The 13,387-nt window shown below is 38.5% G+C and overlaps 1 protein-coding gene across 3 annotated transcripts in view; it reads left to right on the top strand.

Annotated features, from left to right (window-relative positions):
* The window catches only part of stau2 (staufen double-stranded RNA binding protein 2), a 111,864-nt gene that overhangs the window by 45,720 nt on the left and 52,757 nt on the right, over positions 1-13,387 (top strand). For 2 of the 3 annotated variants that reach the window (XM_037693889.1, XM_037693886.1), the window contains exons 11-12: positions 1,969-2,026; positions 12,153-12,511. In XM_037693889.1, coding sequence (XP_037549817.1) covers positions 1,969-2,026; positions 12,153-12,511 — 417 coding nt within the window. The remainder of the gene's footprint in view (positions 1-1,968; positions 2,027-12,152; positions 12,512-13,387) is intronic. The other variant, XM_037693888.1, reaches the window with a different exon arrangement.

Below are 13,387 nucleotides of genomic sequence, written 5' to 3'. Positions count from 1 at the left end.
ACATTTTCCGGACTATAAGTCACTCCGGAGAATAGGTCGCATCAGTCAAAAAAATGCCTCACGAAGAGGAAAAACTATATATAAGTCACATTTATTTAGAAGTGTATTTCACAAAGTGCAAGAACAGACATTTAATCTGAAATAACAATAACTCACAGAACATACCTGGGATCCAAACTGAACACGCTTAATTAACATAACAAGCCAACGAGTCCGACAAGTAAGTTATCGGTAAATTCACCGGTCTCATTCTACATCTCTTTTGGGGGCATTTTACTTGTTGAGTTTTTCTCAGTTGTCTCTAAATAAATGTTTTGGGGCGGGGCTAGCAGTAGAGGAACAACATATAGTTGTAAAAAGCCTAGAGGACCCCCTCGCTGCTGCAAATGGTAATGTTTACTCTTTGGTTCATGTCAGTATGAATGAACATTTAACGCCTTCAGTCAAAAACGTTGTCGTGAATAGAGAAAAAAAAATGTATATAAGTCGCTTCAGCCTATAAGTCGCAGGACTGGGCAAACCATGAATAAAAAAAGTGACTTATAGTCCGGAAAATACGATAAATAAAGAATAGTTATTAGTTTGGGCTTTAAGCAATGTATTTTCAATGTATGTTTTATTTCCTCAGCAGATTTACTGACTGTGAATTTATGCTCAGGTTGATCACAGGTCTCTGTGCTGCTGACCTCTTATGCAACTCATTCAGCTCCTCTGAAATGATTGTTTTGCAAGCAGCCATTGATCACTATTCACCTCATTGCATTTTAGGCTCAAGAGCTCTTAGAGCAGAATTAGGAAAATGTTGTTACGTAACGAAGCTTTTTGCTGAATATCAATTATTCTTTGGACAGCCCATTAATTATATGTGATGCTATATTTATATATATATATTTTTAGGCAACCAGACAAGATCATCATGCGATAGCAGTACTGTTAATAACCAGGAGAAGGATTATTATTTAGGAAATTATGACTAGGGCCAAATTCTGATTTAATGCAGCTTTTATGAACTATTTCTAAACCTGCAGTTCTTGTTGGATGTTTGTATTAGTTAGGTTTTACCATAAATGGTCTGTGGAAAACTGGTGATCTAAAGGCAGGGTCATAATTTACACCTGTGGAGTGAAGGATGGCGTGTGCTGTCCAGTTTAAAAGAAGAGCTACTGAAAAACTCACATTGCTGAAAGAGCACATCTTAGTTCTAGACCTATGCTTGTTGGCTATGGGTTGTTGTTTTGTTGGCACAAACTGTATCCCCCTCCATATTGGGGATGGTCATAATTTAATGGCTAGTTGTCTATTCTAAGAAACCCTAACCCAGCTGAGTCATTGATTTTTTTTTTTTTGCTTTGATCTCCAAAGTAAACAGTCCTGACAACATTTACATTTGTTTCTAGTGTTCTGTTTAAGATTTTTAAGCAGAATATTTAGACTAAATTGAATTAGCGGCTGATAAATGACTTTATGTCTGTAAAACTTCCATCTTAAGAACTTTTTGTGCGCCCCACCTTGCTTTATATCTGCGGAAGATCCTGAGCTTTATAGCCGCCGTAGAAGAATTTGTCTTTTTAAGGATCACTTCCATCACACTCCACACTCCATTTTTCTCCTGCAAATTATTTACGTTGCCTTCGTCCACTAGAGATCAGAGACGGGGATGCATTTGTTCACAGCCATAGCGTGTCTTCAGCGGACACATGTATGTTTGTGCAGGCAGAAACATGCATCACAGAAGAATTAACACGTTGAAAACAAGCTTTTTAGGTTCCTAAACGTTGACAACAGCCTCTAAACGAGTAGTTGGCGAAGAGAAGCAGTAGTCTTCTTAGGCGTCTCATGTGAGTACTTGTCTCTTTGTGGACCAAACAGTAGGGAGGAACTTGTCTGACATGCGTGAAGAAGCTGTCTGCTCAAGAATCGACATCTCTCTTACTTCCCTCTTCTCTCTCCCCTTCTGCATCACTTCAGATGGACAACAAAGGCTGGAATGGACAAAAGGTGCCTTTTACCGAAGCAACAAGTAACAGTGAGTATCGGCACGTCTCTCTGTATCTATTACCATTTTCTCCTCCTACTCCTCTCTTGCTTTCCATCACTCCCTCCATCCTGCAGGTGGTTTTAGCCATGAGATGGCCCGGCGTTTAATCTCTGTGACTGGTCAATGGGCTTCTGACTGTCAGCTTAATTGGCCGTGCGTCCTCGTGGGGAGCCTGCGAATTGAGGCTTATTCACATGGGCTTACAGGGCCACCACATAGAGGCCCTCTGGGTTCTCCCCCTGCTGCCTTCCTTAGTAAAAACAGAGCTTTTCACTCAGGATTAACACACAACACTCAGAAGTGTAGCTATATACAAACACACTCACGCTTTCATTCTACACATATTCAGCTCATCTTATTATAAATTAAGACTTTTTATTAGTAAAGACAAATCCTACTTTGTGGTAGATAAACCAATATATAGTTTTGATTACAAATAAGCATATTAATCCATGAGCTGTACTGCTGACAGATGAGCCTTGTTCTTTTGTTTTTCTCTTCTACACATTTTTTTATTGCATCTAAACTTTAGGAAGGAAGGTTAAATGTTTGGTAGCGTGTTGGTTGGCGTTACATCTTAATTCAGAGTTTTCATGAAATGTTCAAACATTTCATGAAAAGTCTTGAACTTTAGAGGTTTTATTCTGTTAATTTTGGTGATCCTCTTATTATTATTATTATTATTTTTTTTTTATTTTTTTTTTCAAAATAAACATTGGCCCTGGTTACACTGCTGCAATTACTTTTTAAAGTTTTTATCCCCTCTGTTCCATACACGAAAACTGAAACCCTAAATGACGCATCCATCAATGATCTTTTACCCGCTTCTTCCTTTTTGGGTCGCTGGGGCCACTGGTACCCATGTCCAGCCATCACTGTGCAAGAGGCGGGGTACACTCTGGGCGGGTCTCCAGTCCATCACAGGTCCACATGGAGACAAACGAAACAAACAAATCAGCCTAACATCATTTTTTTTTGTCTGTGGGAGGAAACGAGAGTACCCGGAGAAAACCCACGCATGCACGGAGAGAACATGCAAACTCCACCCAGAAAGGTCCCCGGACCGGGATTTGAACCAGGGTAACCTGCTTGTTGAGAGGCAGCAGCTCTACCAGTTGTGCCACTGTGCTGCCTAAAAGACCCATGCCACATATTTATAATATAATGGTAGAACACACTGAGCCCAGCTTAAGATTCTCCAAAACGTTTGTAGTCTCTTTTATCACCATTTTCACTCATTCGTAAACTTTTTCCATCACATATTTTAAGACCAGATTCTGGCGTTGTTTACACAGAAACACAGATTTTCAGGTCAGAAATATGACATTGTTTTCAAAAGTCTAGGTTTTGTCTGTCTACACAACAACACACAGATTGTGTTTCAAGATCTCTCCACTCTTGAACCCATCCATACACTTTCTGTTTTGGTCAAACTGCGAGTAGCATAGAAATTCAATTACAGAACACTACTCGGGTTCAGGTCAGAAGGTTCCTACCAGTCACACCCCTCTAAATTACGCTTTTGCTATCCATGTGGCTGTTGAAGTCCAACAGCAGAGTAGCACTCTGGACCCTGTTTTGAAAACAAACAAAAAAAAAACATTTTTGGGGTTCTTAAAACGTGCAACGGAAAAACTAAAAAAGTGGCAAGATAAATGATGGGAAATAAAATATGTGTAAAGACAAGTACAGAATAACTTCATGATCAGATTTATGTTAGTGTACATGGGAATAAGATGGCCTTAAAGACACTTATTTATAGAGGGGAGTGAGTCTCAAAGGACTTGTCCCAAAAATGTGCAAGGATGCAAATTTGTTCAAACAGCTGGTTTTCCTCGGCTGCTGGTTGTCAGTTTGGTTGACCTATCTGAAAGCAAAAATTAAGTAAAAAATAAAATAAATAAAAACAAAACACTTTTTTACTTTGCTCAACAGCTAATGGTAGTTTTAGATGTTTCTTGCTCTCCAAAGTCAATAGGGTCCAGAATATTTTCATTGGTAAAACACTTGCAAAACATTTTTTGTAAAGGTGCACAGGAATATCTGAGCATGATTGGCTGTTGTCCTACATTGATTTATAAAAGTTCTTATTTTAGTCATTAAAGTTCATGCTCAATAATCCAGGTATAAAATACAGCAATATTCTGTCAGTCATCTAGACAGTTCCCTTGTTGAGAGACGGTTCGCCCTCCATCACCATCATTTTGGCTGTAGTTGCCTGGGAGGAGTCGATAAAGGAGAGAACAGTCCCCAGAAACCATCTTATCACCAGCAAACTGGTTGGTCCACTGTAGGAGTGTACTGCTTGGTGGGGAAAACAGTTTGTATGTGACTTCTCAGATTGATGAAGCCCTTTGGATGGAGGGTGAAATGTCTCAACAAAACAAGGAACAGTCCAGATGACCTGACTGAACACTGTTGGATTCTTATTTTAGTGTCTTTAACTAAATTAGCTGTACTTAAATGCATGTAGGTTGATATACAGTTTTTCTGGGGACAGATGAACCCAGAATGAACAAATGAATGTCCCTCAAGATGTTGAGGGACATAGAAAACAAGCAGATAACCTTGTAGATTCCAATGTGCCAAAAACTCGTAGTTTACTAATGATTTTTGGAAGAACTGTGAGTATCTAGCCTCACCCTGGAGAGTAGATGTGATCTTTCATATTTTTCAAATTTGTTATTGCTTTAGGCTTGCTATAAAAGGTCCAGATGTGAATATGGTTTCTGACACAATTTATTCAACTTTCCCAATATTCTTCTAAAATATATAATCTAATTTATGCTCAGAAATAAATTATTGTTCCTTTGGGTGGACTTTTGTGCTGTTTGTGGTTTCTGTGGCCCCTCAAACTCCAGCAGTTGTCCAAGACATCTCGAGTAGAGTCTTTCAGAGTAACAAAGTCTTCCTTATTTGATGGCGTTTCTAATTTTGGCTTTAAATTAACTTGCTGGGGTACCATTCTCACTTATCTCACACTAGGCATGAAGTTTTACTTACCCACTATTTAGTTCTTTATCAATCAACCTATCAGTCAGTTTTATTTATAAATCACCCTTCATACTAAAAGCAGCTCAAAGTACTGTACAGAATTATGAACAAACCCACAAGATAAAAGCAAGCAATACCCTCCCCTCTGCCAATTGACACACAATTATATGGAAAATATATAGACTGAGCAGAGATGATCCAGTTTAGGAAATGCAGTTAAAAAGATGAGTCTTGAGCCTGCTCATAAAAACAACATTCTCTGCGCCCCTCAGGTTCTCCAGCAGACTATTCCAAAGACAGGGACAATAGTACTGGAAAGAAGCCTCACGGTGTGAGTTCTGACTATTGGAGCTGTTAGTAGTCCAGTGCCAGAGGACCTTAGGGTCCACAGTGTTCATAAGGTAATAGCAGCTATGTGAGATAAGATGGTGCAAGACCACTGAGACATTTTAAAACCACTAGAAGAATCTTAAAATCAATCCTGAGGTGCACAGGGAGCCAATGTAATTATTTTAAAATCAGTGTAATATAACTCTGCCTTCTGGTCTTGGTTAGCACACGAGCAGTAGAGTTTTGTAACAGCTGAAGACTGGACAATTTTTTCTTAGGGAGATCAGAAAGCAGTGCATTACAGTACTCTAAATGGCTAGAAATAAAAATGTGCATCAAAGTCTCAGTATTGGTGAGAGTGAGAGGAGGGCGGACTCTGTAAATAATTTTTAGATGGTAAAATCCTGTTTTGACTATACGTTTGATATGTGGAATAAAAGTAAGCTCGGAGTCAAAAAGAACTCCCAGGCTTCTTACTTTTTTTGAAGGTTTTAAAGACAAAGTTTGTAATTTCTGAATTGTATTTTCTTTCTGAATGTCCAGTCCAATGATTACAACTTTTGTTTTGCCCTGGTTTAGCTGGAGAAAGTTCTGTGCCATCCAGGTTTTTGTCTGAAATGCAATTAAAAGTGCAGTGATTGGCTGGGGGTCATCGTGAGATGAGATTTATAGCTGTGTGTCATCAACATAACTGTGGAAACTTATTCCATGGCTCCTGATGACCCAAGTGGCAACATGTACAAATTAAAAAGTAAGGGGCCTAAAATAGAGCCTTAGGGGACACCATATTAAGCTATTTAATTCTGTTTAGTTCTCCAAACCACACAAAACATTAAAATGTGAATAAAGTCAGTCTTTTTTAATTGATTTATTTATTTATTTTGCATGAACACCATTTACAAATCATTCAAACAAACAGCTGGTTTCAGTTTCTTCTTTGTCTGTACTAAGGTCTAATACCTTGTTTTTGATAAAGAATTACTGGTAATGACTAAAAAGTTGAATGTAAAAAAAAAAAGGTGCAATTTACTTGCAATTTGCACAGCTTCATATTGTTTTCTGGATTTTCATTATGTTTAATAGTTATGAATAAAAATGATTACCGATAATTATTTGTTTTAGTAATGTGTTTCTGACTGCTGATTTAGTCGAGTTCATTGTGTTCATAGATGTAAGTATCAGATACAAAAAATGAGTCTTACTTTCTTAGTATTTGTATAACGAGTAAACAACTTTGTGTTCCTAAGTTATTAGCAAAAAGCAGTAAAACTTATTTTTGGGATCGGTCTTTTCTGAATATTAGATGAAATGGAAATTACCAATTAGAATATTATGTCAGTGCAGGCTTTTGTCACTCACCTATTTGTGCTTTTATTGTGAAACTACATTCAGCGCTGGCTTTTTTTTAACACTTCTTATTAAGTAATTTCTTTTAAAAAGCTAGACTTGGAGGCTTGGCCCTGCTAAGGTTCAGATTTATTTTCTGAAAGGCATTTCTTGTAACTCAATTCCCTTATCTTCAAAATGTCCTCGAGGTGTGTTTCAGTGGGTTATTGCAGGCCTTTCTTTTCTGAATACACGGCGTTCTTTTAATGTAACACAAGAAGTTATTTACATGGAGATGATAAACAGTTGTATCTTCTCTTTAACCCCACACGTTCCTGTTGCTTGAATGCTCTAACAGATTGTCCTTATGATACCAAGAGTTTAATGTCATGAAACTTTCCACAATGACAGTCAAAATTATTTTAAAATGGGGTGATAATCAGTATAAAGCTGTTGATGTTTGGGATAAATCTGGATGTTGAAGCCAACGATCATGGAGTAGGTCATATTTTCCCACAGAAGCCTTTTAAAAATCAAAGCAGTTCTTTTATGCCTTTTATCGTTTATTATACCCTGAAGTGCAGACCGAATCAGTACTGCAAAAAGCAAAGTTATGGCAACAAATTAAATTTTCATCTTCAAAACAGACGCTAACTTTGAATCAGTATATCCTGAAGGATATAGTTTTTTATTTATTTTAAATTTCACAATTTTATTGTTTTATGTCAAGGCAAAGTGGTTTGTTAAAGGTTAATAACTAATTATGCATGCTTATAACATTGCCTGTGATGGGCTACTGTTTAAAACGTCTGCACTTGTATATATTATTAGTACCATCCAACTTACAAGTAGTAAATTGACCAGCAACGCTCACAAGCCTAGCAGTAATAAGGCTGCAAATAACCCTAGCATCAATTGTATATTTAAAATAAAACCAGTGTTCTTGTTTAAGAATTAGTCGTGTTCTTCTGTAATATAAAGCTCTGTGCTCATTTCATGGGGTTTTGCTCCTTTAACAGCGTCTGTATTGACATCCAAGGTAGTCTGGATTTTATATTTATATTATTGTACCATTTATTTATCCAAGTTATCATAAAAACCTTCAACGTCTACATTTCTGTCATTTGCTAACTCTTTTCAACAGTTCATTTTTGCATTAGTGGGAAAAAAAAGTGGATGAAAGTGTCAAGGGCTGTTCATTTATTGCTATATCTTCTTTCTTTTGCAAACAAAGCACACACACATATCTTAGTCACGCACAGCCTTCGTTCCAAACTTCGTGTGTGTGTTCTTTGCTCTGTGTAAGCAGTCGAAGACGCTGCTACAACAAACAGGGTGGCTTAGAGACAGGAAGGGAGTGTAAAAAGAAAAGGGGGAAAAAAAGAAGTTCGAAGAGCGATTTTTCTCCCTTTTATTCCCATGGGGATTGCAGCAGGGCTTTTCACTTGAGTTGCCACAATTCATTTCCTGCTGCTTATATATATGTGTGTGTCTGTGCATTGTGTGCATGTGTGAACTATGTAAAGGTCTTGCTCCACACTGGTGATTTATAGTGGTGGGCTCCGGCCCTATCTGTTTTCGATCAGTCTCATGCTTGGCTCTGGCTCCCCCTGGCCCACCGGACACCGAGTCTGGGACCCCTCAGCAACTGCCTGGAACCAGCACCACAAACACAGCTCTCCATTGCCGTTTTATTTTTTATACTCCCCCCTTCTTCACAGCCTTCCTTCTCTCCTGCCCCCTTTCACTTCACATACACAATTTCACAACCAACATCATAGAGAAATACACTCGGTCACTTTTGCTTATTCACTTTCTCTGGCTCCCCTTCTTTGTCTCACTCATGCTTGCTGCTTCTCACGCTCACCATCCGACACTCGAGTACTCAATCACATGCAGGCATCCTCACATGCACGCTGACTGACTCCCCGTTTAGTTTTTATTCACTGCTGATGTCATGCTGGATTACAGCTCTTTTTTTTACGGTGCAACATTCAAAATTTGCAGGCCTGCAAGTTTTATATGTGTCAATTCAAATTATAGTTGTCATCATCAATGGAAGGTTGGAGAAAATCCTCTAGTTTGTGTCACTGTTGGCAGTGGGAAGTTTGTTGTAGAACGAGTAATAAGCCTAGGATTTCATTGCTGTTTCCTTCAGCTTTTCTTTTCCTTTGGAAAAGGCACAAACTTGTTTTTTTTGTTTTTGTTTTGTTTTTAAAAGGGAAATGCTGCCAGCTGGGTTCCCAGAACCTTAGACTAGAGGTAGCTACAAGTGTGCAACCCTCTCTGACTTTGTGTTTAATGGTAAAATTAACTGAAACAGGAAGTAGACTGTCAGTCATGTGCTCACTCCACACCACTTTCTCCCAGCTGTTAATCCGTCTGCACACACAAACAAGACCTCAGACATACACAAAGACACAAACGCAGCTGGTCTTCCTGTCTCTGGTGACCTTGACTGGGCTCGGAGGTTCCTCATGGGTTTGCTATCCACTCATCCTCACATTCTCTTCCATCGTAACTGGCTCCCAGCTCACTCTCGTCTTTAATCTTTTCTCGCCCTTCTCATTTCTGCATGTTCTCCCTCTTCTGGTGTGCTTCGTGTCTTTTGTCCAACTCAGCGTTGTTTAAACTATTGAACTCGTTGTGTCTTTTTCTGGTCTATTTCAGCTACATTAGTTATGTCAAAGTCTAAGTAGCCAACATAACAGTCTCCAATTGTGTGAAACAGGACATAATCTTGATGTGCTGTTTTGCTTAACTCCTGCATGTTTGGACTGAGTTGCATCTTATTTAAAACTAGAGAAATTGCATTTCCTGCGAAAATACAGTGTGAATGCTTATTGCTGAAGAACTTGCCGAAAAACAGCTGAAATTAGCTAAACACATGCTGAAATGTAGCTGAAATTGAAGAACAAGCCTAAGTTAGCAGAAGAAAGCAGAAAGAACAAATATTTGCTGAATTTGGCTTAAATAAGCAGACATGAGCACACAATTCAATTCAGTTTATTTATATAGTGCCAAGTCACAACAGAAGTCATCTCAGGGCACTGAACAGAAACATTCATATATAAAAATAGTAATTTAACACTGTTTTTCTGCTCGAGTTTAACTCTATCACAGAACTCTCATCTTGAGCAAGCGTGAAGGTGACAGTGGAAAGGAAAAACTCCCTCATGAGGAAGAAACCTTTAGCAAAATCAGGCTCAGGACAAGCAGCCATCTGCTTTGACCGGCTGGGTTTCATAGGAATAGATACACAATGGCAGGTCAAGAATCACATGTTAAGATAGAAATATTATCAAATGAAAACTATTAAATTTTACCAAATCATTTAAGGAAATAAGGTAAATTTGTCCTTTAGTGGTCTAAGTTTAAGGCAGCATAACAAGCTGACCCTAACTACAGGATTTATCAAAAAGGAAAGTCTTAAGCCCAGTCTTAAAACTGGACAATGTGTCAGCCTCATGGACAGAAACTGGAAGTTGGTTCTACAAGAGAGGACCCTGATAACTGGAAGAGCTTCCTCCCGTTCTGCTTTTGGAAACTCTAGGAACCGCGAGTAAGCCTGCTGTCTGAAAGCGAAATGCTCTGTTAGGAAAATATGGAGCAATAAGATCTGTAATATAAGATGGAGCTAGGTTGTTGAGAACTTTGTAGGTTATAAGTAAGATTTTGAATTCAATTCTGGATTTGACAGGAAACCAATGTAGAGAAACTAAAACTGGAGTGATATGATTTCTCCTTCTAACTCCACTCGGGCAGCAGCATTTTGAATTAACTGAAGACTTTTAAAGAAGTTTTTGGACACCCAGATTTTAAGAAAAAAACATTGCAATTGTTCAGTTTAGACATAAAATAAATTAGTAAATTTGCTAAAAAAAAGAAAAGATGAAATTAGCAAAAAAAAAAAATAAAAATTGCTGAAAAGTAGCTGAAAAGGCAGAAATAAGCTCATGTTACCAGAAGGAAATGGAGACAGCACAATTGTGCCCAATTAGGCTGAAAGAAGCAGAAATGAGCACCAAAAAGTGGAAATTATCTGGAAAAACAACAGCTGAGTAGTAGCTAAAAAAACTGAAAGAAGCTTAAATTACCAGAATGAAGCAATTTTTTGCTGAATGAGGCTGAAAAAAGTTAAAATGAGTGCAAAAAATGTGGAATTAGCTGAAAAAGCTCAAATTAGCATAAACACAGGTAAATGATAGCTGAAATAGCAGACATAGTTAAAACTTGCAGAAATAAGCTGAAAGGAGCATAACAAGCTGAAATGAGCAGAAATAAGTTAGAAGAAGCACAAAAACATTGTAGTTAACAGAGTAAAGCAGAAAGGTGCTCAAAACAGCTGAAAGGAGCTGATTTTTTTAATTTGCAGAAGGAAGCTGAACCAGAACAAAATGTTAAAGGAGTAGTAAAAGGTTGTAAACAGATCAAAAGATATGAAGGATGTAAAATGAGCTCAATTAATTTTCTGAGGAAAAAAGTGTCAGAAAAGGCTAAATATTTCTAGAGGCTAAACTTGCACCAATACCAAAAGTCATAGCAGGATTGTCCTGAAAGAGCTGAATGTTTTGATATATTTGTTTAAATAGCACAAAAATTGTGGTACGAGAAAGATGCTGAAAAAACGTACATACTATTTTAAACAACCTGGAATAATAAATATAAACAGGATCACAATAGTGTGAATGCTTAAAACAAGCTTACACAATAACATTGCTTCGGTTTCTTAAAATTATCTGTCTCTGAACTTTCTTATTAGATGCTAAAATAGTCTCCAATGAAACAACCAGTGTAAGTGGAACAGGATGCTGGTTAGCTGATGCTGCTGTTTCCCATCAAAGATGAAGTCATAGACACTCTGTTGATATTGGTGGATGCTTCGTTTGTATTTCTGTGTTTGTGTTTCGGAGGAGAAAGCAAGAGGCTGTGTGAGTTCCAGCAGACTCTCGGAAGACTTGATTTTATTAGTGCTCAAGCTTGAACAGATATTGTCAGGATGGGAAGACGAGCACAGTTTGGGAGCACACACACACACACACACACACACACACACACACACACACACACACGGGGGGCATTGTCTAGAAGTAATTGACCAGGAAATCTTTTTACACGTGATTTCAACACAATATTTTTTATCTGCAGTAAAAAATATATTCTCAAAACCCATGTCTGACATTCTGGTTGGGGATGCCAGATGGTAAAATTAAGGCACATTAAAATTGACCAGTGACCAGTCTGACCATCTGGTCACGCTAAAAATTGTTCAATTCTGTCCACCAATTAATTGATTGGTGCTTCCATACTTCCTTTTATTCAGTATTTTGTACCTTTGCATTGTTTCTTCCTTTTAGTTAAATCACTTCTTTTCACTTTCAGTTTATTGATTCATGCTTCTTTATTTTTTACCCTTTTTCCTGCTGTTTATCCAACACCTTCCATTCTTCTGTGACCCCTCCAGCCCAGAAGGGTCTCCTCCACCTCAGCCCCGACGTCTATCAGGAGATGGAGGCCAGTAGAAAGCAGAGTGGCAGTTCACCGGGCTCTGGTGGCAGCAGTGGAGGCTCTATCAACTACGTAACATCCAAAGATATTGGGCCCTGCTCTGCCCCAGTACCCCCAGGACATTCTCCGTACTACAGCGGCTCACCTTCATCACCCAGCCCGACTGCTACTATGGCCAGAGAGCTGCTGCTTAACGGTCAGGCGCCTCAGTCCCCCCCAGCCGACGCCTCGCCACCCATAAAGGGCAAGAACATGGGAGTCTCAGTGCAGCCAGCACAGCAGCTGGATTACCTGGCTCACATCCAGGGCTTCCAGGTAAGATGCAAAGATATGTCACAAAGGTCTACAAGACGTCTGGTGTATAATTTCAAATAGACATTTTAATACTGTCTAACTCAATTCATTATTTTGTATTATTCTAATTATTACTATAATAAAAACTGCACTCACTTGTTTGTTGCAACAGTTTGATTATAGTTACATCACTGTTAAGAATAGACAAACCTACGGAATTACAATTTTACAAAGCTGTCCATTGGACGGACGGACGGACGGACATATTTTTCTTTCTGTATCTTTCTCTCTCCATCGTGCTCTCTCTCTCCATTCATCCATCCATCCCTCCCTCTCTCCCATGGCATAAATTTGAGGCATCCAGTAGCATGTTTTAATTATACAGGAAAAAAAGACCCACATACATAATAATTAAAAAAGAAGCAGAATACACCACTTTAGAAAAAGACAATATGCACATGCATATACTCCCCTTTAAGCCTTTTTACTTATTGTTTTGAAATGTACCCTAAATTGTGCACATTTTGCTTAATTGTGACCTTTTAGAGGCCTTTATTTACTACACACAACGCATTAGCTTGCAAGTTTTAATGAATTTTAGCCCTCTAACTTCACACCCACCTACTCTTTTCTTTTGAATTTGGAAAATAGTTTTCAGTTTGGTTGTAAATCCTGCAGTGTGCATGAATGCAGTGGAGAGTTGTCAGAGCACAGTCAGATTTAGAGTGGCTCTCCTGCAGCTGAAATGGACTCGTATGGAGAGCCTAGAGTTGAGAACAGTTTGATAACATGCTTTCAGTTTTCTGCTTCTCACTGTGGACGTTACAGGCAGCCATGGATATATGGTGCTGGAACTGTGCAGGTGTTTTTGTCAGCACCGGCCCAGTCAAACACGTG

Source organism: Nematolebias whitei, chromosome 20 (genome assembly GCF_014905685.2).
Source record: "Nematolebias whitei isolate Nwh7 chromosome 20, NemWhi1, whole genome shotgun sequence".
Classification (NCBI taxonomy): domain Eukaryota; kingdom Metazoa; phylum Chordata; class Actinopteri; order Cyprinodontiformes; family Rivulidae; genus Nematolebias; species Nematolebias whitei.
This window is presented reverse-complemented; position numbering and strand designations above follow the sequence as displayed.